This window comes from Cetorhinus maximus, chromosome 17 (assembly GCF_964194155.1).
Source record: "Cetorhinus maximus chromosome 17, sCetMax3.hap1.1, whole genome shotgun sequence".
NCBI classification, from domain to species: Eukaryota; Metazoa; Chordata; class Chondrichthyes; order Lamniformes; family Cetorhinidae; genus Cetorhinus; species Cetorhinus maximus.
The window spans coordinates 25,602,718-25,630,289 of NC_135895.1; the positions used below are offsets into that span (position 1 = coordinate 25,602,718).

General features: G+C 39.7%; 1 protein-coding gene across 1 annotated transcript in view; it reads left to right on the forward strand.

Moving 5' to 3' along the window:
* The window catches only part of szt2 (SZT2 subunit of KICSTOR complex), a 221,123-nt gene that overhangs the window by 178,085 nt on the left and 15,466 nt on the right, over positions 1 to 27,572 (forward strand). Inside the window, exons 66-72 of the mRNA XM_078560851.1 lie at positions 2,160 to 2,243; positions 4,269 to 4,343; positions 14,340 to 14,553; positions 15,930 to 16,113; positions 17,642 to 17,764; positions 25,752 to 26,238; positions 27,411 to 27,527. Of these exons, the coding sequence (XP_078416977.1) occupies positions 2,160 to 2,243; positions 4,269 to 4,343; positions 14,340 to 14,553; positions 15,930 to 16,113; positions 17,642 to 17,764; positions 25,752 to 26,238; positions 27,411 to 27,527 (1,284 nt within the window). The remainder of the gene's footprint in view (positions 1 to 2,159; positions 2,244 to 4,268; positions 4,344 to 14,339; positions 14,554 to 15,929; positions 16,114 to 17,641; positions 17,765 to 25,751; positions 26,239 to 27,410; positions 27,528 to 27,572) is intronic.

Sequence of the window (27,572 nt, forward strand, 5' to 3'; positions counted from 1 at the left end):
GCACTTACAGTGAGGACACTGCATTCCTGCTCTTAAATATGCTTAAATATGAGGATATTTATTATGGTGTCTTTGGAAAATCAAGTACTTAGAAGTTCTGAGCTTTTCTCTGATCCTTGTTCTGCTATTAACACATTCTGCTATCTTAGCTTTATGCCACTCTCAGCACCTTCTTTAGTCTTTAACACTACCATTAACAATCCTTTTGTCCTGTGTCCATGACTTCTTTGTCAAATTTCTCCTTAGTTTCCACCTATCCCTGACCTTCTCTTTTGTTCCACCTGCTCCACCCCCTCTTAAACAGTATAAAATCCATCACATTTCTACTTCTCTTCAGCTCTGAAGAAAAGTCATACGGACTCGAAACGTTAACTCTGTTTCTCTCTGCACAGATGCTGAGTTTTTCCAGCATTTTCTGTTCTCATTTTACTTCAGTTTATATTTGTTCCCCTGTAACGTATAATATTACTAAGAAAGCAAAGTCTTGACTGACACAAACATTATTTACTTTTTATAATCTTTCTACCCATCAAAATTAAGCATTTTACATCTGAAATTTTGGCACTTGGTATTATGAATGTGAGCACACTGATCCCATATAACCTTGGGCAGTGCATTTCATTTTTATGGGTCGTTTTTTATATCTTAAAATCATTCTAGTCTTAAGGAAAATACAGCTGAAGTCTTGCCTTGCTTAGAAAAACAGTGCAGCTGTTCTTTTGGCAAAGTGACAAAAAATGCACACTTAGATTGATTTTAAAATACACTTCAATTTATTTTCACATTGCTGTGTGGGTGTTTACTACTGCTGACCAGCCTTTGATTTTCATCAAGCACCCACAGGAACATATGATCATTCATCACTTACTGCTTAACACTAATGGAGTTAGAAGCCCACCTTCCAGAAACCCTCCAAAATAAGCCTCAAGATAATGCAGCCTAGACACAGAAACAGTGAAGCCATTTGTAATGCTACTCCTGGGATAAATTTGAGATTGTCTTTGTAAGTTACTCTGTAAATCATGCTTCACAGTGTCTCCATTGTTTGATATGTGTATGGAGTCTTTGAGCTATTTGAGTCTTCAGATAGATTTATGAGTTTTATCCAATCTTAGTTGCTGAATTCATTGAACTAGATGATCCATTCGGCGAGTTTTTTTTACTCATTCACAGGATGTTGGCTTCGCTGGCTAGGCCAGCATTTTTGCCCATCCCTAGTTGCCCTTGAAAAGGTGGTGGTGAGCTGCCTTCTTGAACCGCTGCAGTCCATATGGTGTAGGTACGCCCACAGTGCTGTTAGGAAGGGAGATCCAGAATTTTGACCCAGCAACATTGATGGAACGGCGATATATCTCCAAGTCAGGATGGTTAGTCACTTGGGAGGGAAACTTCCAGGTGGTGGTGTTCCCATCTGTCTGCTGCCCTTGTCCTTCTAGATGGTAGTAGTCGTGGGTTTGGAAGGTGCTGTCTAAGGAGCCTTGGTGAATTCCTGCAGCACATCTAGTAGATGGCACACACTGCTGCTACTGTGCGTCAATGGTGGGGGGAGTGAATGCGGATGTGGTGCCAATCAAGCGGACTGCTTTGTCCTGGGCGATGTGAAGCTTCTTACTGTTGTGGGAGCTGCACTCATCCAGGCAAGTGGGGAGTATTCCATCACACTCCTGACTTGTGCCTTGTAGATGGTGGACAGCCTTTGGAGAGTCAGGAGGTGAGTTACTCATTGTAGGATTCCTTGCCTCTGACCTGCTCTTGTAGCCACAGTATTTATATGGCTTGTCCAGTTCAGTTTCTGGGCAATGGTGACCCCCAGGATATTGATATTGAGGGATTCAGTGATGGTAATGCCGTTGAATGTCAAGGGGTGATGGTTGGATTCTCTCTTGTTGGAGATGGTCATTGACTGGCACTTGTGTGGCATGGATGTTACTTTCCACTTGTCAGCCCAAGCCTGGACATTGTCCAGGTGGCGAAAGAGGCATATTTTGTGGAAGGAAAAAACTGGTTTGTCACCACAGAAGCCCTCTGTGATGATATCTCTGCAGTTTTTATTAAACTGATACTGTGTAACACTGGTACCAAGCCTGAGGCACATGGTGAAAGGTTGTAATAATCACAGTAACTGAATTATTTGATGTATCTATGGAAATCTATTACAGAGCACGGATGGCTCCGGTGTAATGACCTACCATCTTCAAAGGGCTCTGCCAGGTGGAATTGTACTCATGGAGCTTGCTTTCCAGGTAAGAACGATGTGCTGTGCTTGCAAAGATATCAAACATCTTTCATCATCTCAGTTAACAAATGTTATCTTATCTTGTGCATAATTACATTGTCTTACAGAAGTGAAAGATAAACGTTTGGTAAATGGGAGTATACAGAATGATCTGCTGAGTGATATCTGACCACATAATCATGAGTGAGTGCAGTCAGATAGATAACCCTCAGGACAAATAGATCAGTTTGCATGTCCTGTTGATCTGAGGTAGTTCATTACATTTCCATAAATGTGGAAATGAGGTGAAAAAGATTGCTTAAAAGTGCCTCATATATGTCGACTATGCAAAAATCTGGCATTATAGATTAGTTTTTGGTGGTAAAACACCACCTTTTCTTGTGCTTGGTGATGTACTGCTGTACATTTTAATTGTGCTGAAAACAGGCCAGAAAGGTATAGTCATACACTGAAGTGTTTCTCTAGGCAATAAAAGATTCTAATTTCAATGGTTTCACAAGGGCTGGCTGTCACAGACTGTGGGTTTCCGATTGATTGCCTCTCCAACATCCAGTTTTGAATGGATAGTAATGTCCTACAGCTCAACATCAGGATGACCAAAGCCACAGGGAAGACTGTGCAATTCCCCTGCCACAAACTCTTCTCTGTTCCATTTATTACATTCTATTCTCCAGCCAGTGTCTCAGACTGATGACAAGCTTGGTTTGATCCTGAACTGCGTTTCAGATTCCATATTTTTCTATCAAAAAGAGCACTTACTTCCACCTTAGCAGCAGCATCTGCTTCTGATCCTTTGCCTCTCTGCTACTGAAACCTTCACACATGCTTTTCAGCCTCAACTACTCATTGCTAGCCTTCTGTCCCATACCTTCCATAAATTCCAACTGATGCAAAACTCTACCCTGCATATCCTGTCTCCCTCACTCACCATTCCCACTCTCCCTGTTTTCTTCTGGTGGATTAATTTAAAACCCTGGACCAGAATTTCCAGTGGCCTTCTGGCACATTCCTGCTATGGGTCTGGCAGGGATGCAGCAGAAGGCCCAGAAATTAGCCCAAGACCCAGGTATGCTTGATCCTGGCCTTCTCTGCTAATTTCTGCGGTACCTTGTTATGGAGTGGAACATGTGTCAGCATGATTGCTGTGACATCTGGAATCTCAATACAGCAGTTAGTGGGATACTGTGACATTCTGGAATCTCATTCGACCAGACAGTATGGTACTGGGTGACACTCTAGAATCTCAATACAGCAGTCAGTGTGACTCAGTGAACAGACTGGAATCTCAGTACAGCAGTCAGCATGATACTGTGACACTCAGATCTCAGTACAGCATTTTTTATTTCTTTGATGGGCTAGCATATTTCACACACAATTCAAACAGTGCATTGGCAGCAGAGTCATCTGTCGAGTCTTGTGTAAATCACTTGTTTGCTTGCTGTCCTGTACAGGAGAGTAGTCAGTATAATGGTGTGATTGACTCCCATCACTAGGTGGCATCAGTGCCCTTTTTCAGGATTCAGTTTCAGTTCAGTTGCTGCTGTAGATTTGGTTATAAAGCAACTAGAATATTTGCACCAATGTGTCCATTGAATTTTTTGCGATCGACAAATAGAATGTATGCTGCACCCAGAGGAACTGTATTTCATTAAACTGGGAGAACCCATTCTCTTTTAGAGCTACGATGACCTCTTTTGTGAAAGATCCAGGTCTTGTGGATACTTAAGAATTTTCTGTATTTTTGTGTGACAATTACACGTGTATACTTGGGCTGAATTAGTGAACTGTTCACCAAATATACAGTTTTACTCATTATAAAGTGTCGAAGGAGCCTTTTATTACAGGTGAAAAATGATTTCCTCCATTTGTTGCTGCTGTCTAAGTCACCTTGCAGTGATTTGCAGCAAAGTAGCATGTAATTAACTGTCATTTTAATTCAAGTCCATTAAATATCAGTGACTACAGTACAACTATTTATTCACAAAAAGAGGATAATATATATCCCTTAATTTCTACTCTTTCCAATTTCTAGGGCTGTTACTTCTGTGTGAAACAGTATGCGCTTGAGTGTTCCCGAATTCCAATGGGACAGTCTGTCAATTCTCAGGTAACTTTAAATCTGTTAGAGAAATAGGGGATCATATTTATATATCGACATGCTTAAAATTAAAGACAGATCATTCAGTTTAACTGACCTATGATAAAACATTAAAAAAATCAAGGCTACACAGCACAACTCATAACGGTTTAAAAAAAAATACCTGTTTAAATTTTCTGTGAAAAGTGTAAATGCTGCAACCCCCTATTTGCTTCATTTTAAAACAATGTAACTAGCCATTGCTTAATTAAACAATGCTGCTGAACTAAAAGAATGGAAGTGGGCAGTCTGATGGGGTGGGAATACTATCATTAGAAATTGAACAGCCAGTTGTAACAATGCTGTTGGAGCAGAAAAGACCATTCAACCCATTCAATTTGCTCATTATTTCTTCATCTCTGACACCTTTGTTCAAATGCACATTTGGCCTAGTTGAAAAAATAGGCTGATTGCTCTAAACGGTTGAGAAACATTAAGAACAGCTATGAAGTCAAACCGTGTGTTATTCCACTTCGCCGTAAGATGAGACTACCCTTAGACCAAACATAAGGATGTTAGCCAAGGAACGAAAATAAATTGTGATTAATAAACTGGTTTAGGTCAGTTGTAATCAGTTTTGTTGTCCCTTCCCATATTAATGAGTCATTTCAAAATATAGCAGCTAATTGCTTTTGACACTTACTTGTGTCATAGAAGTCAAACAGTTTTTATTGGAAACCATTGTGCCACAGCCCTTTGACACCTTTGTTTTAAAACTACCTAAGTTGTTGTGTTTGAATATTTGCCACCTGGTGTCAGTAGCCCCCTTCATAAAGTGATGTATCTGGTTCAGTCTCACCAGACTACTTAATTTATATTTCACCATATGTTGAGAATATGTTGTGTAGATTCAATTTTTCTGATGGTTCTGAATGATTCATTTTTAAATTTGCATTGTAGTACAGAATCTGTTTCAAATGACATTTGCGGGTTTTCACTTGATTTTTAAAAATGGCTTGCATGATCTTCCTATTTATTTGAAAATAATTTGTAATCTCTTCTCAGCCTTTATGTTCACTTATTCGCAACATTTGGTCAAGGCATTGCCACCTAATGAGTTAAATTATACACAATACTGTCCTTTGTTAATCAGATTTGGGTTTTGCATTATCAGCAAGTTCTGAAAGAATAAAACTAAATGTGCAGAATTTCCTGTCAATCCCTAAACTGTCAAAATGTAGATTCTGAGGAACTATGGCAAACCTGAGCCTTGACCTCTGTCAAGCAATCATGCCTGTAGGGAGAGTGTCACAATGGGTTCCTGTCTTCTTAGCCGTAATAGGTTTGAAAACCAAGGCCAGGATTTTTGGCCCTGCCATGGCATGTTCCTCCCCCCCCCCACCCCGGCGGATGCGGGGCGCCATTTAAATCTCCATTCAGTTCGGCATGACTGTAATATCCCACTGGGTGGGAGGGGCTGTAAAATTCTGGCCAAAGTTTGCTTTGACCAGTGGGAAGATAGTAGGATCACCTACTAATTTCTTTCACTGTATAAGTGCCCTGTGTGTGAGAAATAGTGGAAAGGCACACAGAATCTCAAAATTGAGCAGCTTGGCTCCCACGTCAAAACCTCAACAATCTCTTGTTTTTTTCTGAAAGCTGCCTTAATATTCATTTCTGGGTTAGCCCACTCCTTAACATTTGAAGTGTTTGAAAACAAGAGGAACCTTTGTGCAACTGAACCTTGTCCCTGCTCAAGATGCTCTTGGCATATTGCATACCATGTAAGCTATTAGCACAGAAAGTGAAGAATAAAAAATTCCGGTGACAATAATACCATATGACATTCTAGCGCAAAACCAGGCTGAGCATGTCATTCTTTACCGATTGTAAAGATCATCTTTTGTTTGATGTATCTCAACATGGTTCACAAAACTATTTGAAACTTTAAATTGTAAATTACAAATTGGTTTGTAGCTAGGGCTCCACATTATGGGGAAAAACTTCCTGGATAAGGCAACCCATCTTTACAAAGGAAGCATTAGTCATCAGGCAGGGGGATGATAATGTAGATTTAGTTGCAAATATTTCATGATCTCAACACCAGTGACAACAAAGATTGACCCATGAAACAATGTTTTGGGGGATTTGATTCCAACCACCTTAAGAGCATTAGAAATCATAGAAAAGGACCTACAACTAGCTTTGACCCTTAATAGACACGGTGGACAGAATTTAATCCATCCCACCCAGCCATGTGGCCACGGGAGTGAACTGGGATGGAGGGGGTGCTGTTTAATCATGCAGGAAGATGTGGGGTGGAGAGCCTGTCACCTTCTCGACACCCCTCCTAATTAAGTCAAGGGAGGGGAAGGTCAAGGTCAGCCAATGCCCTGGCAGCCTGCCTGCGGGTTCAGGGTAGGGAGCCTCCTAATCGGGCAGCTTGAGCCCCTTGGAGAGCTCTTTCAGTAGCAGAGGCTGCCCCCCACTGAAAGCCCCATCCCTGTCCTCCACATCAACCACCTCCAAGGTGGGGAAGGGCCCCCACCCGCGCTGGAGCCTGCCTGGTGACTGCACCAAAATTTCACCTAACTTTGAAGTATTTTTGAATGGTTTGCACAATACATCCAGACTAAGCTGGGACTGAGCAGTTTATGATGACAAATTTTCAACTGCATTTCCTCATGGGTGTCAGATATGCTGCATTGGCACTGATCAGGACATTGGAGGAAGTGGAACTACTGTAGATTAAAACTGTCTCCAATATAAACATGGCATTTCACACACTGAAATAAATCAGGTGAGGAGTCTATTTTTGCAAAAGAGATGCTACTTCTTAATTGTACTTTTTTTCAAAGTGGCTGCTATTGCTGCTAGGTATTGGAAACATCTGATTTGGAAAGGAACAGTGCTGTGTTGATTTAAAATCTGGGTGAATAACAAGTTTGGTGACCCTTCAATTATTAGGCTGCTGTCACAATGTTTTATGATTAATTTTGGCCTGTGGCAATGCCTCACTTAAATATACTGTACATAGAATAGAAACTGCATGTGTGTGTGTTGAGTGCCATATCCATCCCCATTCCTGTCTCCCATTAGAGCTCCCTAGTGTCCAAAGTTCGCATCAAATGCCTTGCCGAAGTGAGTTCGGTCTCAGAGTCAGCGGTACGTCCCAAACTCCAGAGGCCTTGCTCTCATACGCTTTTTCTCCTTCCTCACCTCACACCGATTCTCTTTTTGCTAATCTTGATCACTTTCTGTTTTTCTCCCCCTTACTCTGTGACTCTGAGCATTAGTCATTCTAAAGGAATGGTTTAGGTGTTGCTTAGATTATGCTCTTTTTCAATTCATAGACATTTATTGTATGCACTGTTCAGCGATTACTTGCAACTGATATTTGACGAAGTACTGGAAGAATTGGAAGTGTCCATGCCCACTGTTCCTTCCTCTTTCATCTGTATGTTCCTCATTCATTCAGCCTGCAAGCATTAAATTAAAATTGCCGTCCTTCCATGCAAGGAGAAAAACAATCACCCTTTGAAAAATGACACAGGCACTGCCTTTCAATTGGGTGATCTTTTCAATCTCTTCTACTTTGTATTAAAGGCCATGTTATGGTGTTTTGAGTATTTTACTGACCAAAATCCTCATGCACAAAGAACAACAACAACTTGCATATATACATCACTTATAATGTCCAAAAACATCATAACACTGCTTCACAGACTCATAAGTATTGGAGGGTGAAAAAAGGTGGGTTTTAATGAGGTTCCTAAAGGAGAAGGAGGAGTTAGAAGAATGTAGTGAGGGAATTCCAGAGTATAGGGCCTAGATGGTTGAAGGCATGGCCGCCAATGCTGGGACAAATAGAGGGAGGGTGCATAAGAGGCAAGAGTCGGAGGAAAGGAAAGACCTGGGGGTGTAGGGCTATTGAAGGTTAGCGACTTAAGGAGGGAGAAGGCCATGATGAGATTTAAACACAAGGATGAATTTTTAAAGTTTCACATGTTGGAAAACTGGGAATTAATATAAGTCGGAGGCGGGGAGAGGACTAGGTTGATAGGTGAGTTGGACTTTTTGTGGGATAGGATAGGGAAAGCAGTGTTTTTAAATGGTTGAAGTTTGTAGAGGGATGAGGATAAGAGTTTGACAGGGAGATCATTGGAATTGTCAAGACTGGAGGTAACAAAGGCATAAATGAGCATTTCAGCAATAGATGGATTAGGTTAATGGTGACGGCAGGCGATCTTACAGGAGTGGGAGTTGACTTATGTCTACAGTTCATACCAAAGGGTCATATGGATGAGGAAATGGATAGGGACAAAGATAGATAAGGAGAGGATGGGAAGAGAGCCCATTGCTGATGCTCTAACTACAAAATGTTAGTTAAAAGTCGAACTAGATGAGGATAGTTGGAGAATAGAAGAACAGCGTAGGATAAAGATGGCCTATTTGACTGTGTCTTGGAAGTTGAGTTGAGGGAGCAAGAGATGGGGGTCACACCAAGAGGAACAACTAGAGTGGAAAAGAGTAAAGGTTTTGCTAGGCTTATTCATAATTAATCCTATTCTAGTCAACATCTAAATATAACGTTAAATATAACTCCTCGGAGAGATGGTAACTGCAAATTTTGTGGTAACTAATACAACGCTTATCATGAGACCTTTACAACTACATTGTTTTGCACAGTGGTCACTGCCACATTGTCTCTTATTCAGAGAAGCCACTATTGGCCAAGCAACATTCATATCTCTAATAAGTGGTCTCAAGGGATGAGCATTTCTGCTGCATTGTAACCGCAGTTTCTTCCCTCATGTGGCCCTACTGACTGATATCTTTATAGATGATTTGAACCACAATGTGATTCCTAGGACAAAAGCAATTTGCACTTCATAAAGTCAAGCTTGCTTTGTTATTTCAAATAGCTTGTCTGTAAAAGCTCAGAGAAGATAGTGACATACAACAGTACAGTTGTTAGGTACATAAAGAAGCAAGGAAGAATACTATTCCACTTGCTTTCCCTTTGTGTTATGAAAACCTGGCATTGTTACCGTTGAAATATATCAGGCTGCTCCACTAAACACCTCTGTACATTGTATAGACAGCCTGCAGAGGAATCAAAACTGCATTCATATCACTGGGTTATTCAATGATACATCTCAATGCAACCTTCCAAACCAGAGATAGAGTGAATCTGTTGCCTGAAACAAAACAGGATAACAGATGTTCTCGAGGCTTGTTGATTCTGGGGAGTGGAAAGTCTCCATAAATGCTCTTCACACTCAATGTGGGGACAGCAATTTTCTTTGAATGTTGAGTTTTCATTGTTAACACCTTACCCAAGAAATAAATATCAGTAAACAATTTGGAGAAATGCTTGTTTTAGATACAGACAGTGCAACCAGATGGATATCAGTTGAAATGTTGGTAGGGTGTAATGGTGCTTTTATGAGAGTTACATCACTCTAAAGGAATGTTCCTGTGGACATTCAAGCACAATGGATGGTCAATTTTTGGGCTTTTGTGTTCAATATTGTTGCTTTTATGAGCTGTAAGTCAGCTGACTTCCCATTGCGGTGAGTAGATTGTACAACTGCTCATTCTATTTATAACTGACAAAGTAGAGTGAGAGTACTACATATCTATTCCAGTGTGTTGTCTAAAATCAGGGCATTTCTTATACTAGGGAGTTATATTCTCAAATGTTGGATCCTGTGATAAGAAACGTGACTGCTGCAAAACAATTCCAATCTTTAAAACATTGTTCTGAATTCCCCTAGAACAAAGATAAACCTGGGCCCAGATTTTTGCTCCTAAGTCAGGTGCTCAGAGATGGGAGAATTCCCAGCTCCATGAACATGGCCTTTAAAAATGGCTGCCTGGACATTGGATTTTTAGTCTGTGGGGGACAGGCTAGAGTAGGAGTCAGGGCAGGTGATCTGGGAAGAAATGAGGAGGCTACCGAGTGTGGAGGTGAGCTAGGCAGAAGGCCTGCCTCGGAGCTCTGGCACTGTGTTCAAAAAAAATAAAGATTAAAACATCCCTCCTGTGCCCCCCCTGCCCCAAACACTCCCCACATCCCAACCATGCCAACCCAAGCTACCTCATGCCCTGTACCCACCCCCGTGGTCCTTTTATAGTCTCTATGCCCGTTCCCACTGACATGGCACCTCACGTCCTCCATGTCCAAGTACCCACCCTCTTTGCCCTTTATAGCCACTATACAAACTTAGTGTCAACTCATGCCAGCCCATGCCACCCCACCCACTATCTTTTGCACCTGCACTTACACCTGCCCTACCAACTCACCTAGTGTCCACCACGGGCAGACGTCAGGACCAATGCAGAGATGAGGTAAAATAAAGTTTAAGTACTTGTTGTTGACTTCACTGTGTTGAAAAAAATAGACATTCACAAAAGCTCATTTGCTACATTTACAGTTCTTCATAAATCATTATAACAACAAGCATTTCATTCAAGTGCACAATCTCTTATAACAACAAGCATTGGAATTCATAGCCCCACATCAAAGAGTCTATAATCACTTGTAGCTGTCATTCAAACTCTGAAATGCCTTTTTTCCATGCCCTCATTATCTCCTGATTTATTCTGCTCCCTTACGGGAGGTAAGATGCCCTTTGGTGAAAGTCAGGTGCCCATCGAAAGCATTAAAAGTAGGCATTAATGTGCATAAAAAGTGTGTAAACTCATTACGTCAAGCTCATTGGAATTATCAATGCACCTGTCAAAATCAATTGTCAAAACAGTCAGAAGCACCTGCCAAAGCTGTCAGAAGCACCTCTCAAAGGAAGCTGGCAAGGCATTTGAAAGTCCAGCTCTTTAAATCTTTTTAAAAATGGTCTGGAGTGTTAATAAAAATTGCTTGCTATCTCACTCTGTCTGTTGACATAAGCCGGAGGGTTTCCATTACTGGATTGCTGTTGCGTGACTGAAATCACAGCCATCTATTATGCACTTTGGCAGGAAGAATAGAGGAGCTGAATATTATTTAAATGGAGAAAGCTGCAGAAGGCTGCAGCACAGAAGGATTTGAGTGTCCATGTGCATGAATTCCAAAAAGCTAACATACAAGTTCAACAGGTAATAGGGAAGGCAAATGGAATGTTGGCCTTTATTCCAAAGGGAATGGAGTATAAAAATAGGGAAGTCTTTCTAAATCTATACAAGGCACTAGTTAGACCACACCTAGAATACTGTGAATAGTTTTGGTCCCCTTATCTAAGGTTGATCCCGGGTATGGGGGATTTTCTTATGAGGAGACTTTGAGTAGGTTGGGCCTGTACTGATTGGAATTAAGAATGAGAGGCCGCCTTATTGAAACATATAAGGTTCTTAGGGGGCTTGACAGGGTAGATGCTACGAGGTGGTTTCCCCTTGTGGGAGAGTCGAGGACCAGAGGGCGTAATCTTAGATCAAGGGGTCACCCATTTAAAACAGAGATGAGGAGGAATTTCTTCTCAGAGGGTAGTCAACCTGTGGAATTCTTTATCACAGAGGGCTGTAGAGGCTGGGCCATTAAGTATGTTCAAGGCTGAGATAGACAGATTTTTAATCGGGGATTTTTAAGGGAATCAAAGGTTATGGGGAAAAGGCAGGAAAGGGGAATTGAGGATCATCAGATCAGCCATAACCTCATTGAATGGCAGAGCAGAGTCGATGGGCTGAATGGCCTACTTGTGCTCCTCTGCCTTATGGTCTTATGGCAGATCAAAAGGGGTACCTTACCTCTCCAAAGGGGTACCCTGGCTATCAAAAGGAACCCACAAAGCTTAGAACTGCCTCGTTTAATCTGCATACTTTAGGCTTCACACACCTGGCCTGCCAAAATCTCATTTCAATGGAAGCAGCTGATGATTTAAATGACCAACTGCCTCCATCGGTTGGTCATGCACAAAATGCGACCCCATTCCTGCCCCCACAAAAATTGGAAGTGCCCTATTCGGGGGCGGGACTTCCAATTTTTGAGCAATTTTGTTATTTTCATCATGACGGAGCCCCTCTGTTGTGACGGAAGTCTGGGCCCTGATGTCTATTTGATATAACTGTATTGCCTAACAGCAATGTGAGGCAATGATTTTTGATTTAAGAGGTGACATTTTAAAACTTCAAATTTATTTTGCAAGTAAGTAAGTTCTTTCTAAGGACTAAAGTAATAAAAGTTTAATAAAACTGCATTTTATTGGTGTGGGCTTGCAGACTGTTGAGAACTCATTATTCCATTGATCTAATTATTGTTGAAAGTACTCAGCTAGCAATGGTGAATGGATGCGACAGGATCCAAATAAATGCAAAGTGTGCTGGTCTGATCTGGCTCAGCTGTTTTGTAGTATCTCATTTTCTTTTTCCTCTTATAACTATCTCCAACCATTGTCCCAGAATATTCTCAGTCAAGCTTTTACTTGTCCACAATCAGCACTGCTCTGATCTGTTTTTTTTTCCCTTTCACAGCAGTGGAGAAAGGGTGAATCAGGCAAAGTTATTTTACCTTCACTTCCATTTTCCATTCACCTGAGACAAGTAAATCTAAATGGGTATCCCTAAATTAGGCTCATAACCTCAGGTTATCCAAGCACTTCTGGCCATACCTTACTATTTTAAACTATTATGTTGAAGTAGAAACTTCTTAGAATGCCCTATCAGCTGTATCTTAAAAGCATTAAGATCCAAAAGTCTTTAAATCAAATGGTAGGTTGTGGTTAATGGTGAGTTTAGACTGAGCAAATGTATGTTTAATATTGCACAGAATACATTTGGGGAACCAAAACTGAGAAAAAAAATTCTTGGGTCGAGGGAGGAGGCGCTACCTAATATTTAAAATCACTATGATTTTGGGTGGAACCCAGAAGTTGTTTTTTTTGCTTAGATTCTGAAGCCAGAATTCTTGGTTTGATTATTTGCAATTGGATTATTGCTACAGAGTGCCCTTTTCCTATTTAAAAGCTGTTAACTTTTTGAATGGCTCCCATCTGGTACGAAAAATCCTGGCTCAGTTTAAATGTTCAGGCCAGATGAGAAACACAAATAACCTTTAGTGATAGGACTTGAATGGGCCGAATGGATTTTCTACTCCGACCTAGTTATCTTTTAATTAAGGCAGCCTTAGCATTTAAGGCTAGTTGAAAATGCAGTCATTTCTGCTTCTTGCACAAACAGTTCAGTCTTGAATTGGGGGAAAAGAGAAATTCTTCCAACTTCAGATGGTACCAATAAAATTATTAAAAAATACAGCAGGTTTGGTGGGGGGGGTGGTGGTTTAGTACAGATCTCAGCTTCACAGAGGAAGATAAGTTTTTTCAGCAGTTCTAAGATTGTAAGTTGCCTGCTTTTCTCTTTCGTCTTTTCCAAATACTTCAGATTTGCTTTCAATTGTGTTTTCCCATTGCCTTATTTGAATAAGAGTAATGCTCAGAATGTGTCAGAAACACCTGAAATATTAGGAAATCAGAATAATCATCGGGGTCAAAAGTATAGCATCTTTGAATGTGTCATCAATGGAGTCAGATGACCAATTATGAGTCTAAAGACTACCTCTTGCCTTTGGTCATTGTGGTCATTCTGAATGCTCTATTCATGATAACATTTATACAACCATAATAATTATAGTACTTCATATTTAGAATCTGACAGTTGGTGGGTTCCTCATTTAAGCTTAGTTCTCAAATTCCTGAATTTTGTTATGTCTTTACTTTTAATACCAGAATAAGTATTATTCCATCTTATCTTTAATGGGATGTTGCCATGAGTTGAGCAGTTAATAACAAGCCCAAGATTCAATCCATGATGTTAGTTGAACAATAGAATTGAGAATAGCATGAGGCACTGCCATTTTTCAAAATTGCAATATTCAATGTTTTGAACATTACAATTGTTATAAGGGATGCATTATAGTAAAAAAATCTATTTGTTGAACTTCAAGTAAAGGGAAATTTAATTGAACTTAGCAAGCTATAACCCAAGAGTAGGGTGAATGTAATCCATAGTTACCTATTGTCTCTATCCTGGCAGCTGTCAATGTTGTTCACAGAGGAGTGTGACAAGGTGCGGGACCTGATGCACGTTCACTCCTTTAGTTACGATTTTCACCTGCGCGTCATTCATCAGTACCTGGTCGGCCGTCAGATGACTCTGAGGCAGGGCTACCACTTGACTAGCTTCCTAGAAGATTTTATCAGTCACCATCCAGATATTCCAAAATATGGAAGAAACCACATCTTTGAAGGTATGAGAACTGTAACTTTGAAAAGTTAGGAATGCAAAGTTATGTTTGACATATCTTAGTGGAGGAACTAAAAGAGCCTGAGTCACAACCTTATAAACAGTTTATGTTTCTATTGTGCTTTTAACTTCATAAAATGTACCAAAGCACCGCTCAGGAACATCATGAAGCAAAATTAGACTCCGAGCCAAATAAGCAACATTAGGATAGATGTCCAAAAGCTTAGTCAAAGAAGTAGGTTTTAAGGAACATCATAAAGGAGGAAAGAGAGGTGGAGAGGTTTAGGGAGGGAATTCCAGAGCTTTAAGGTTTAGGCAGCTGAAGGTACAGCCACCAGTAGTGGAGCTATTAAAATCTGGAAGGTCAAGACCACAATAAGATGAGGTGAGCAGGTATCTCAGAAGGTTGTGGGGCTGAATAAGATTACAGAGCTAGGGAGGGGTGAGGCCATGGAGATATTTGAAAAAGAAGGGTTACATGATCAATATTTACTAATCCAAATCTCTCGATCATTTTCTATTGGTTAAACCTACAGCACTTTGTACTTCATTCTAATGTAACATCAATTTATTGCACTCAGAATATAGTTATGCCAGTTATAGGCTATGTAGATTAATAGAGTGTGCAATTATTCTATGAGTGAGGAAGACGTCACAGTGCATGGGTAAACTTTACAAGTGATTGTTAATATTTCATTCATGGGACGAGGGTGAGAAAATAAATTCATATTCACTGTAACTCCACTTTCTTTTGATTTATACTGTAAATACACCAATCGCCAATAAATGTAATTTATGATTTTTCGGCATCTCGGGACTCCAGTCTGATGTATCACAGAGTGATAAGGTGTTATTCCATGGCTAGTCACCTTATAAGGTGCTGACTTTAGATCTGCTGTATTGAAAAAAAGAAACGGGAGTTGATTCAAGCTATTTTCACATAGTATCTAGCTTTTTATTGCAATACAAAACGCATGGAATAGTTCAGCTGCCAAAATTGCATTATGCAAGGAGACCAAAAGAGAAAAAAAAGTGGAAGAAAATATTTTTTAATAAAAAGTTATGGTGCAATGCCACATTGTGGATAGTTCAGTTGGTATCCCTGAGTTGGGGATGGGAAAGATCAGCAGGATTGCTATTACTGTTTATTCATCAGTGACCTCCAATACAAAGTGCTGAGATTAGTTAAGGACAGAATTGGCCTCAGCAATGACTTTGATTATTGTAAGGCCATTTGAACAATATTTAGCCTTAAAAAAATGTGACTGATGTATTTCAAGTTGAAAAACATGCCAGTTGTGAAATACAAGCAAAGTATTAAGAAAAACATGCTGATTGATGCCCACAACTGTGATCAGTTTTTGAAATTCCATCTTTTAGGGACTATAGCCCTCTCCACAAACATGACAACAGCTCACCAACTGTATAACTATATCACAGACCATGCCAGCACATACGGAATGAAACCGCTGCGCATGTCGAGAACAGCAATGAGTATGGATGGCAGAAAGGGGACCCAGAACACAGAAATGCATGAGTATGCATTAGTGGCTCTTTGGAATAGGTAAGTGCAAAGCAACATGTGTATATATGACATAGTGCTGCAATGCATATCTACTTCTGTTTAGCTGCCTCCAATTCCATTGCCAATTGAAATCTCACTCTTTTATGAAGAAGCTAACTGACACACAGTCAACAGTTTTGCTGGTAATTTGGTCTAAAAACGACAACAACTTGCATTTATACAGTGCCTTTCATATAGCAAAACACTCCAAGAAATCTCACAGGAGCATTATCAAACAAAATTTGACACTGTACCACGTGTGAGATATAGGACAGGTGCACAACAGCTTGACTGAAGTGTTGGATTTAAGAAACATCCAAAGGAAGAGAGAGAGGCAGAGTGGCTTAGGAAGAGGATTCTAGAGCCTCAGGCCCAGGCAGCTGAAGGCACACTGTCAATGGTGTAGCAATGAAAATCATTGATACAGAAGAGATCGGAATTGGGAGGTGAGATCTTGGGAGCTTTGTAGGTCTGGAGGAGATTAGAGATAGGGAGGACAAAGTCATGGAGGAAAACAAGGATGAGAATTTTAAAATCGTATCGTAGCTGGCCTGGGAGCCAACAAAGGCAACAAACAAATGATAGGTGAACGGGCTTGGTGCGAGTTATGACATTGGCAACAGAGTTTTGGATGAGGTTGGAAGATGTGAAGCTGGCCAGAAGAGCATTGGAATAGCCAGGTATAGAGACAACAAAGGCATAGATGGATATTCACCTTGGGGTCAAATAGGACATTGAGGTTAGAAATTATCTGGTTTAGCTTCAGTGACCAAACAGAGGAATGGAACAAAGTTTACGGAGGGATTGAGACCAAAGATAATGGTTTAGGTCTTCCCAATATTTATTTGGAGGAAATCGCTACTCACTTAGGACTGGAAGTCAAACAAGCAACATGACAAATCAGAGACAGTGGAGGGGTCAAGAGTGATGGTTGTGAGGTAGAGCTGGGTGTCATCAGCATACATGTGAAATCTGGCATTATGTTTTCAGAAGAGGTTGCCGAGGGAAAGAATGTGGGTGTGAAATAGGATGGACCTCCCACTATGTCCCTCAACGATTTAAAGATCAGATCATGTCTCTCTGTGTGCCTTCAGTGAAAGCAAGTTCAGCTGTGTAAATCACCCTGATAATTTTGTACCCTACATCCTAGAACCATCCTTGTTGCATTTGTCTGAACCCACGCCACATCATCAGTGTCCTTTTTGACAATTCAGTGCCCCATATTGCACAAACTACTCCAAATGTGCCTTCTCTAACAAGCTGATCAAGATTTTAAAATCTTTTCTTTTTAACTTATAAGGTGGATTTTAGATGTAATCAGAGCATAATCGCGAGAGCAAGTATGGGCAGAGATTAGTTATGTTTGTTCTCCACAACATGAATGATAATAAATATTGAATTGTCAGCTTGTTTTTGGAGTGTTACCTGGGATGTCATTGTAATAGTTTAGAAAAATAATGTATTAGAATCATTTTTTGGTATTAATGAAAAGACTTGCAGGAATTTCTTCAATGTTTTTAACATCCAGATCTGGATCATATAAAGATTCTGAGGGAATCAGACACCATGATGAGTTTGACGTGTCCTTGTTGGTGTGTCATAGTGCAGGCCCTTTTGAAGAACAACCAGAAACAGAACGCAACATGCTACGGTAGGATTTTCATAGGATTATCTCTTATTTTCTTTGACTCATTTTAGTGGCCTTGTTTTGTCCACCTGGAGTTTTAAATATAGGGAACATATAACCTCCAAGTCACCCTCTCGATTATTTGTATCTCTAGGTTCAATGTTCTCTCCTTCACAGTGTAATAATCCCTACATCGTTCTACGCTACTGCGCTGAGAAACGTTTACCTGTGTACCTGTGCAAAGTTTATAGTCGGGATTTTCCGGTCCTGCTCGTCGCGGGCCTGGAAGTTCTCGCATGAAGTCAACGGACCTTTGGCTGGTCCATCAAATTTTCAGTCCTACCCGCAATGATTCCTGCTGCAGCGGGACCAGAAAATCCTGGCCTATGTGCCTGTGATGCTTATGTCAAATCTCAAGGCTGGAATCTTGTGGATCCTTGATAAATTTGGCATCTGGGCTTGTTACATTGGGAGGGGGTGAAGCCTGTAATTACATTGTTGTCATACATTTCGCTACTAATCTTTCCTGCCCCAATTACATTTTTGAACCTTGGAGTTACGAACAATATTTCTAGAGTAAGTTGGACAGTTTTTGTACTGAACAGTTGTTATACTGACTAATGTCACATACCACATTCAGTCTAACACTCTGTGATAAATCCTGTGCCTTTCCTGTAAACATATTTTCTTGACTTAATGCTGTGAAGTCTAGTATATATTTCCAAAATACACTGCTTTGTAATGGTATGCTCTCAGCATGGTGGGCAATAATATGGCCCTGATATTTTCTGGTTATTGGTGTCTTTTTGCCTTTGTTCCACCTAGATTTTGACACTCAGTTGATTTGATGTTACAGTTTACCTTCAGATATGATCTCGGTAATTATGTATAAACGAAGTGTTTAAGTTTGTCTATATAACCTGTAGTGATTTCAAGAATTTCCAATTTGTAAAGTGATAATCGATTAACAATATATAGTCAAAATTTAATCTAGCCTTTCCAACATATATCTTCCCCTGATCTATTGTTTCTACACAAACCTAATTAGTAAGTATAGACCTGTTTGACACAAACCTCAAATACAAGTAGAACTACTTGTTAATTATCCTTTTGGTCGATTTGTCTATAAATTGTAATTTGAAGTCATTTCTGAAGGCTTTCTGGTTCATCAAGCTATGGAGCTATGGCTGAATCTGATCACTATTATTACACTCCATTAACTGCCTTGTACTACAATCAATATCAGAGCCATAGCAGAGGGATGTTTGAAGCATTGCTGCACAGGGAGAACAGGTTTCTTCTTAGCAAACCACACTACAGGTACAGCTATGGTTAAAAGGGTCTTATTACAATGGGTAGGGTTAAGAAAACTTAAGGAAGACTAATTTAGGTCTGTTGGCAAACTTCAATCCAGGATTATATATTCTGCAGTCATTAAACTATGTGCACCTTAAAAACCTTGTCTTCCTCATTTGTTTACTTTCCGCTTATAAAAAGGTATAGCTAAAGATTTACAAAATGATTTATGCTGATTTACAATGCTTCTGACAAATGAAAATTAACACTGATGAATACAAAGTACGACAGGTGGGTCTAAAATATGGATCAACAGTACAAGTAAATAGTATTAGACAGATTTGTGATTAATACATTGAACATTTGTTTCAGTATCCAGAATGTTTGGCAGAGAAATTAAGAAAGTTAACAGAATATTGGGATTATAAATGTAACTGAAACAATAAAATAGAAGTCTTCAGAAACTATGTGATGGCTTTACAATACACTTCAAACTATTATAAAAATCGAATTACCTGGAAAAACTAAGCAGGTCTGGCAGCATCGGTGGAGAAGAAAAGAGTCGACGTTTCGGGTCCACACGACCCTTCAACAGGGATTTCTCTGCCAAACATTCTGGATACTGAAACAAATGTTCAACCTATTAATCACAAATCTGTCTAGTACTACTTACTTGTACTGTTGATCCATATTTTAGACCCACCTGTCGTACTTTGTATTCATCAGTGTTAATTTTCATTTGTCAGAAGCATTGTAAATCAGCATAAATCATTTTGAGTTCTGTTGAAGGGTCGTGTGGACCCGAAACGTCGACTCTTTTCTTCTCCACCGATGCTGCCAGACCTGCTGAGTTTTTCCAGGTAATTTGATTTTTGTTTTGGATTTCCAGCATCCGCAGTAGTTTTTTGTTTTTATCTTCAAACTATTATGTTTACTATGAGGTAAACATCAGTGGAAAAGTTATAGAATGAAAACAACACTGATTCTAAGTATAAAATGAATCAGTATGAGAAATGATTAGGACAGTTCAACAAAGTTGTTTAATTAAATAATAAAGATAAAATAATCCCAGATTATCACTTGAAATGAGCCAGTAAAATAGGACTAGAGGACTTACTTGGTTCTTAGTTAAAAAAAAACATGCAGTTAGTACTGATTTGTGTAAGAACCTCTTTACTTGGTGTAAAATATGCGGAGGGATCTGCCAGTCAGCACAACAGAGCCAAAAACAGTTATTTTGATTTTGATCAATGCTGCAATGCGAGAGGGTACCAGAGATCTGAGGTTCAATGGATCAAAAAGCCTCTTAAGTGTTTATGGAACTAAATAGGCCAGTATTCAGGAGGAACATCATAGCCCTTTTAAGCCTTTCAGTCTTGGAGTAACTGCTAACCATGTGATCTTCTCAAGCAATTCCTGCAGCTAAGATCATATTTTGATTTAATTATCTATTTTTGAGGCACTGTACCTCACCTTCCACCCTTCCACATCCAAAGCTGATTTTTTTCCATCCTCTGAATACAGACCTGAGATAAAGATCCAAGATGAGGATTTCACTAGGTTTCTGGGTGATCGAGCAGCTGCTAACAAGATCATAGTGTCCAGTGATTATTTTGCTTTGAATGACTGCATTTGCATGTGATAATGATATTCAGACAATGATGAATTTAACTACTGAATTTCAGTAGCTAAGCTGTGCATCCCGCAGGCCTTTCTTCAAGTGACTGTAGGAACATAGGAACAGGAGAAGGCCATTCAGCCCATCGAGCCTGCTCTGCCATTCAATACAATCATGGCTGATCGAACACTTCAATGCCTTTTACCCACACTATCCCCATAATCCTTTACGTTATTGTTAATCAGAAATCTATCAATCTCTACCTTAAACATATTCAATGACTGAGCTTCCACGACCTTTTGGGGTAGAGAATTCCAAAGATTCGCAACCCTCTGAGTAAAGAAATTTCTCCTCATCTCGATCCTAAGTTTCCCCCTTCTTTTGAAATTGTGTCCTCTTGTCCTAGACTCCTCAACCAGGGGAAACACCTGACCTGCATCTCCCCTGTCTATTCCTTTAAGTATTTTGTAGGTTTCAATGAGATCATCTCTCGTTCTTCAAAACTCTAGAGAATACAGGCCCAGTTTCCCCAATCTCTCTTCATAAGACAGTCCCACTATCCCTGGAACAAGTCTGGTGAACTTTTGTTGCACTCCCTCTATGGCAATAATATCCTTTTTGAGGCAAGTGGATCACAGTACTCCAGGTGCGGTCTAACCAAACTTCTATGCAATTGAAGCAAGACTTCACTACTCCTGTACTCAAATCCTAATGCGATAAAGGCTAGCATTCCATTAGCATTCCTAATTACCTGCTGCACCTGCATGTTAGCTTTCAGTGACTTATGGACAAGGACACCCAAGTCCCTTTGTACGTCTACACTTTCCAATCTCTTACCATTTAGGAAATACTTTGCACATCTGTTCCTTCTACCAAAGTGGATAACCTCACATTTCTCCACATTGTATTCCATCTGCCTTGTTCTTGCCCACTCACATGGTCTGTACAAATCCTCCTGTAGCTGCTTTACATCTTCCTCACAACACATGTTCCCGCCTAGCTTTGTATCATTAGTGAACTTGGATATATTACATTTGGTTCCCACATCCAAATCATTGATATATATTGTGAACTGCTGGGGCCCAAGTACTGATCCTTGCGGTACCCCACTAGTCACAGCCTGCCAATGTAATAATGACCCGTTTAGTCCTACTCTGTTTTCTGCCTGTTCGCCAATCCATAATCCATGCCAGTACATTGCCTCCTATCCCATGTGCTTTTAATTTGCTAATCAACCTTCTGTGGGGAACTTTATCAAAAGCCTTCTGAAAATCCAAGTATACTTCGTCCATTGACTCTCCTTTATCAATTTGTTAGTAATATTCTCAAAAAACTCCAACAATTTCGTCAAACATGATTCCCCATTCACCAATCCATGCTGACTATGCCCAGTTAGACCATGATTATCCAAGCATCCATTTATCACACCCTTTATAATAGATTCTAGCATTTTCCCTTTTACTGATGTAAGGCTAACAGGTCTATAGTTCCCTGTTTTCATTCTCTCTCCCTTCTTAAATAGTGGGATGACATTTGCTATCTTTCAATCTTCAGGAACCATTCCAGAATCTATAGAATTTTGGAAAATGATCACCAATGCATCCACTATCTCTACAACAACCTCTTTCAACACTCTGGGATACAGAATATCAAGTCTTGGGACATATCAGCTTTCAGTCCCATTAATTTCTCCAATACAACCTTCTTACTTAAACTAATTTCCTTCAACTCCTCATTCTCCCATTCTTCTAAATTTGGAAGATTTCCTGTATCTTCCTCAGTGAAAATAGATACAAAGATATAATTTAGCTTCTCTGCTATTTCCCTATTCCCCATTATGAATTCTCCTGTCTCTGCCTGTAATGGACCCACATTTGTCTTAGCCAAACGCTTCCTTTTTACATACCTATAGAAGCTTTAACAGTCCGTTTTTATGTTTTTTACTAGATTGCATTCATATTCTATTCTCCCTTTCTTTACCAGTTTCTTGGTCTTCCTTTGATGTATTCTAAAAACCTCCCAGTCCTCAGGTTTATTACTACTTCTGGCAACTTTATAAGCCTTTTCTTTCAATCGTATACAATCCTTAATTTTCTTTGTCAGCCACAGTTGACTGTCTTTTTTGGGTTTTTGCACCTTGAAGGAATGTATAGGTTCTGTAAGCTATGTCATAGTTCTTTGAAGACAACCCTTTGCCTATGTACAGTCATAACTTTTAATGTATTTTCCCAATCCACCTCAGCCAATTTGTCCCTCATGCCTTCATAATTTCCTTTATTCAACTTTAACACCTTTGCCTCAGAGTGAACGACCTCACTTTCAAATATTATGTAAAATTCTATCATATTGTGGTCACTCATCCCTAAAGGGTCTTTTACAACAAGATTATTCTTAGCCTTTTTTCATTACATAATACTAGATCTAAAAAAGTCTATCATCTAGTCGGCTCCTCAACATACTGCTCTAGAAAACCATCCCTATCACACTCCAGAAACTCGTCTTCCACAGCATTAGTGCTGTCTATATGCAGATTGAAGTCACCCATGATTACTGTATTGCCCATGCTACATGCTTCTCTCATCTCCTCATTAATACCATGCCCCACATTACCACTACTGTTTGGTGGCCTATAAACAACCCCAACCAATGCCTGCTGCCCTTTGCTGTTTCTTAGCTCCACTCAAATAGATTCCACACATTGTTCTTCTGATCTGAGATCCTCCCTTACTAATGCCCTGATCCCATCCCTTATTATCAGCACAACTCCACCTCCTTTTCCTTCTTGTCTGTCCTTTCTAAACATCGAATATCCTTCAATATTCAGTTCCCAGCCTTGGTCACCATGCAGCCATGTTTCCGTAATGGTAATTATATCATACCCATCTAACTCTATTTGTGGCTTTAGATCATCTACCTTATTGTGAATGCTACGCGCATTCAGGTAGAGTGCACTTTTTGACATCATTCCGCATTCAAAGCATACTCAATGCTTTGCTTTGTTCCTCCTGCCTTCTAGTCTCACTACTATTTCTGAACTGTGTATGTCTTAAACTGGAATTCTGTCTTGACTGTATAGCTGGATACTTTACAGGGACTATAAGCAGCCTTCTCCTAGTTTATTACGTGATATTACTGTGTAATAAAAGATTTCAAAATAAAGATTAAATCAAATTCAACATTATATAGTACATTGGCCATGTTCGACAATGGATTAGGCATGCACTGTTATATGTATATGTCTGCAGTAAGATTTCAATGCCTGTAAACTTTCTACTCCCAGTTTGCCCCAAAATGATACAATACTATATAACCTTCCCTCAAATCACACTTAGTTATAGAATATTATAAATTTTCTACGACTTTAAAAAAAATTAATTTTCCTTCTGCACCCCCCCAACTCCCACACACAAAGGCAAGTGGTTCCATCATTGCTAAATGGATCTAGGGTGCTGGATTTCCTTCTGGACCCTGATCAAGTAGATATTATTCATGCATGAGACTTAACAGTAATGTCAGTAGTATATTTGACTTAAGAGGTATTAGACTTAAGAAATGACCTGTTTTCACCTGCCTTCCATACACCCATTTCCAGCAGGAGGTGCTGGATTTCAGTAGGAACCAGTAATCCTGGTAGATTTTTCTTTCTTAATAGGGATGTATGGAGCCAAATGTAACACTATGACCACGAGCCCAGCTGAGATTGCTTAACTTGGCACAGTTAAAATATGTTAAGCAATCTGATACCTAAAAATAGGCTGTTGTTTCTCACCCAAGATTCGCAACAATGCAAGTTCTTGATCCCAGGTGTGGTTGAGACAAGCAGCCCCCACAGAATGGGGAGCTTGATGCATCAACCTATACCAACATGGTAAAGCTTAGCAATGGCTGATTCAAGAGTAGCCCTGGGGAAACTGAGAAAATAGGGATAACTTTATCTTTTGGGATGAGAAATGAGGTACAAAGATTGTGAAACTGAGATGGAAGCATAAATAGTTTACACATTGGTGATGGGTGAAGAGATTAAAATAATGTACCTTTCAAGCCCCTTTCCTTTGGATATTTTAATTGGCACAATTAGGGTAGACCATCTACATGGAAAATTTACCATACAGAAGGCGGCCATTTGGCTCATCGTGTTCATGCAGGGCAAAAGAAGACCTATCCAGTTCAATCCCACTTTCCAGCTCTTGGCACACCATCCTGTAGGTTACAACACTTCAAGATCATGTCCAAGTACTTTTTCAGTGTGATGAGGGTTTCTGCCTCCACCATCATTTCAAACAGTGAGATCCAAACCCCTACTACTCTCTGGGTGAAAGATTTCTCAACTTTCCTGTAATGCTTCTATCAGTTACTTCAAATCTAAGATCGTAGGTTATCCCTTTTCTCTAGGTTTTTGGTTCAGGACAGCTCATACTGATGATCTTCTCCATTGGTAAGAGTCCTGAGTGCAGTCAATTAGAGCATTTGCAGCATAAGGTTTTAATTTAGCACAATAAGCAAAATTGACAATATCACTCAAAGCCGAAAAGGCCGGTGTGTGACATGGGAAAATACACATGCAATTTTTAGAGCATTAAGACACATTTGGAATGTTGTGCAATGTTAATGCACTTCAAAATAAACATGTTAAGGCCTTTAAATGGTGGGGAAAAGGCATTTCATTACTAATTATGCAGTGCAACTTTCAGTCTACCGGGTAAGCTGAGCTTTACTCTGCACCTGCAAATTGTGTATCTGAGCAGATAGCAGCACTGGATACAAAAATGCCAATGTTCAATTCTTCATTTAGAAAATCAAATATATCAAAAAACACAGCTACCAGCGAATCTGCATCTGCAGGAAATACTGGGTTTTATAGCTCTCCCTGCGTAAGAAGTTAGTAATAAAAAAATTCAAAACACGTATAAATTTTCTGCCTGATCACAAGATGAAACATTTTTATCTTTCTCCTTGCCGAATTCGTACCCCAGCGATTCCAGTTGTATCTCTATTATATTCATTTTTTGCAACTTCAAGAATGACTCAAGCCCATTCCTTGCTATAGGCACAAATACAAAATTCAATTTTTAAAGTTTATTCTCTCTTTTTTTTAAGATTGCGTTTCTATGTGATCATGACGAGCTGCAGGGAGCTCTTCCCAAGACTAACTGCTGATATGAGACGCTTTAAGAAATTACCGCAAACTCGTAGAGACTCTTTGGACTTTGCTAGAGATTCCTCATTGTCAGAAAAATATGAACCTGAAAGGAGAGAGACTGACCCAGATGGGTGGGATGAGACAAATGATTCCAGTGAGTTTTACTCACATAGGAAACCAGTGAAGATGGCGCCAGAGCTATTCTACTCCTCTCCACTCTTCCCTTTGCTAGCTTCAGAGGTAGCAACAGCCCAAGAACAAATTGCAATGATGGTTCAACAAGCAAAGTCCCACTGTCGCCGTGATGTTCTCTGGCAACGCCTTTTCCTGGGAGAGCATCTGTCTTCAGACAAACACAAAATGAGCAAGCTGTCCTTTGCTGAGCTGGAAGAGTTACTTGGTGCTGTGCATAGCAAATCCATTTCTGAGATTGACCCACAACTGGTGAGAGATAACTACAGAATATTCTATCAGTTGAATGATTAATTTCAATCTAGCCTGTGTTGTGATGAGAGTTCCTTACAACTGGTGTTGACAGGTGACTCAGGTACTTTTCCCCAGATATCCTGCCTTATTTATTGATACACATTCGGTAGAAGCCTCTAGAATCAATTCCTGACATACCCAAAACTCATGTCAATGCACTTGTCTAATGGGCATTGATTCCACAGAGAATCCACTGCATAGAGGTCCAGGATTTACCCGTATATTAATGGGGATGTAACAGAGTAACCAAAGGCAGATAGTGATTGTGTATTTTAAAACCTCTCCCAATATAGCCATAACCAACACTGATAGAGTGTTGGTTAAGGATCTATTCTCTGGTTAAAGAGCCTTCATGGGGCTGAAAATCAAAGAGTTATGAAGTTGTGCTTTGTGTTATAGGCTGGGGAATACTTTACGTTGAAGGTTCTCCTCAAAATCATTTACCTGTATCACTGCATATTGTACTTTGAACTGTGAGATGCATCACAGTTTATGCCATTACATTGATCTCCATATCCCTATATTGTATTGAGATTAAAACAGATAGAAGGCATGCATGATAGCTGTAACAAATACAATATAAAAGCATTTCAGGAGAAAGCTACAAGTGAAATACACAGATATAACTTTTTCAAAGTCTCATTTGAATCCTGAGAAGTGCAATCAGAAGCTTAACTTCTCCAATCATTGAGCATGTTATCTGAAAGTGCAAAGTATGTGTTTTTGTTATTATGAATCAGACTGTCATCAAAAATAGGGAATGTTAGCGTAGAAGAATGAGCACTTTTACACTTCTCTTCAACAGGCAGTATATCATAGTGCATCTGCAAAGTAAGGATTAATTAATCTGCTTCAGCAATAGGCCCGACTTATATCTCTAACACCATTTCCAAGCTCAGACAAGCAAGAAAATCTTTTCCATCAATTCAATCCTGTTTATTTCACTGAGAAGGAAGATTATGCATGAAGAAAACAAAACAATTGGTATCACTGTTTTGGAATCCGATCCTCATTGAACCTCTTTTGGATTTGTTTCTCCCAACCCTATTCACCTTTTTCCAATTTCATGAATATTCTTTCTATCTTATTGCCTCCTCCATTTATTGTTGCTCTGCTCTCTCTTGTATTAGGATTGCTTCCTGTCAATGAGTACCAGCTGGTATCAGAGCCTGATCAAGGTTTTGCTCAACCGATTCTGCCAGAGTTGCCGTCACTTTGTAGATGCAGATAGAGGAATCCAATACCTGGTAAGTTAAAACTCAGAATCTAACCCATTTATATCCATTGCCTAT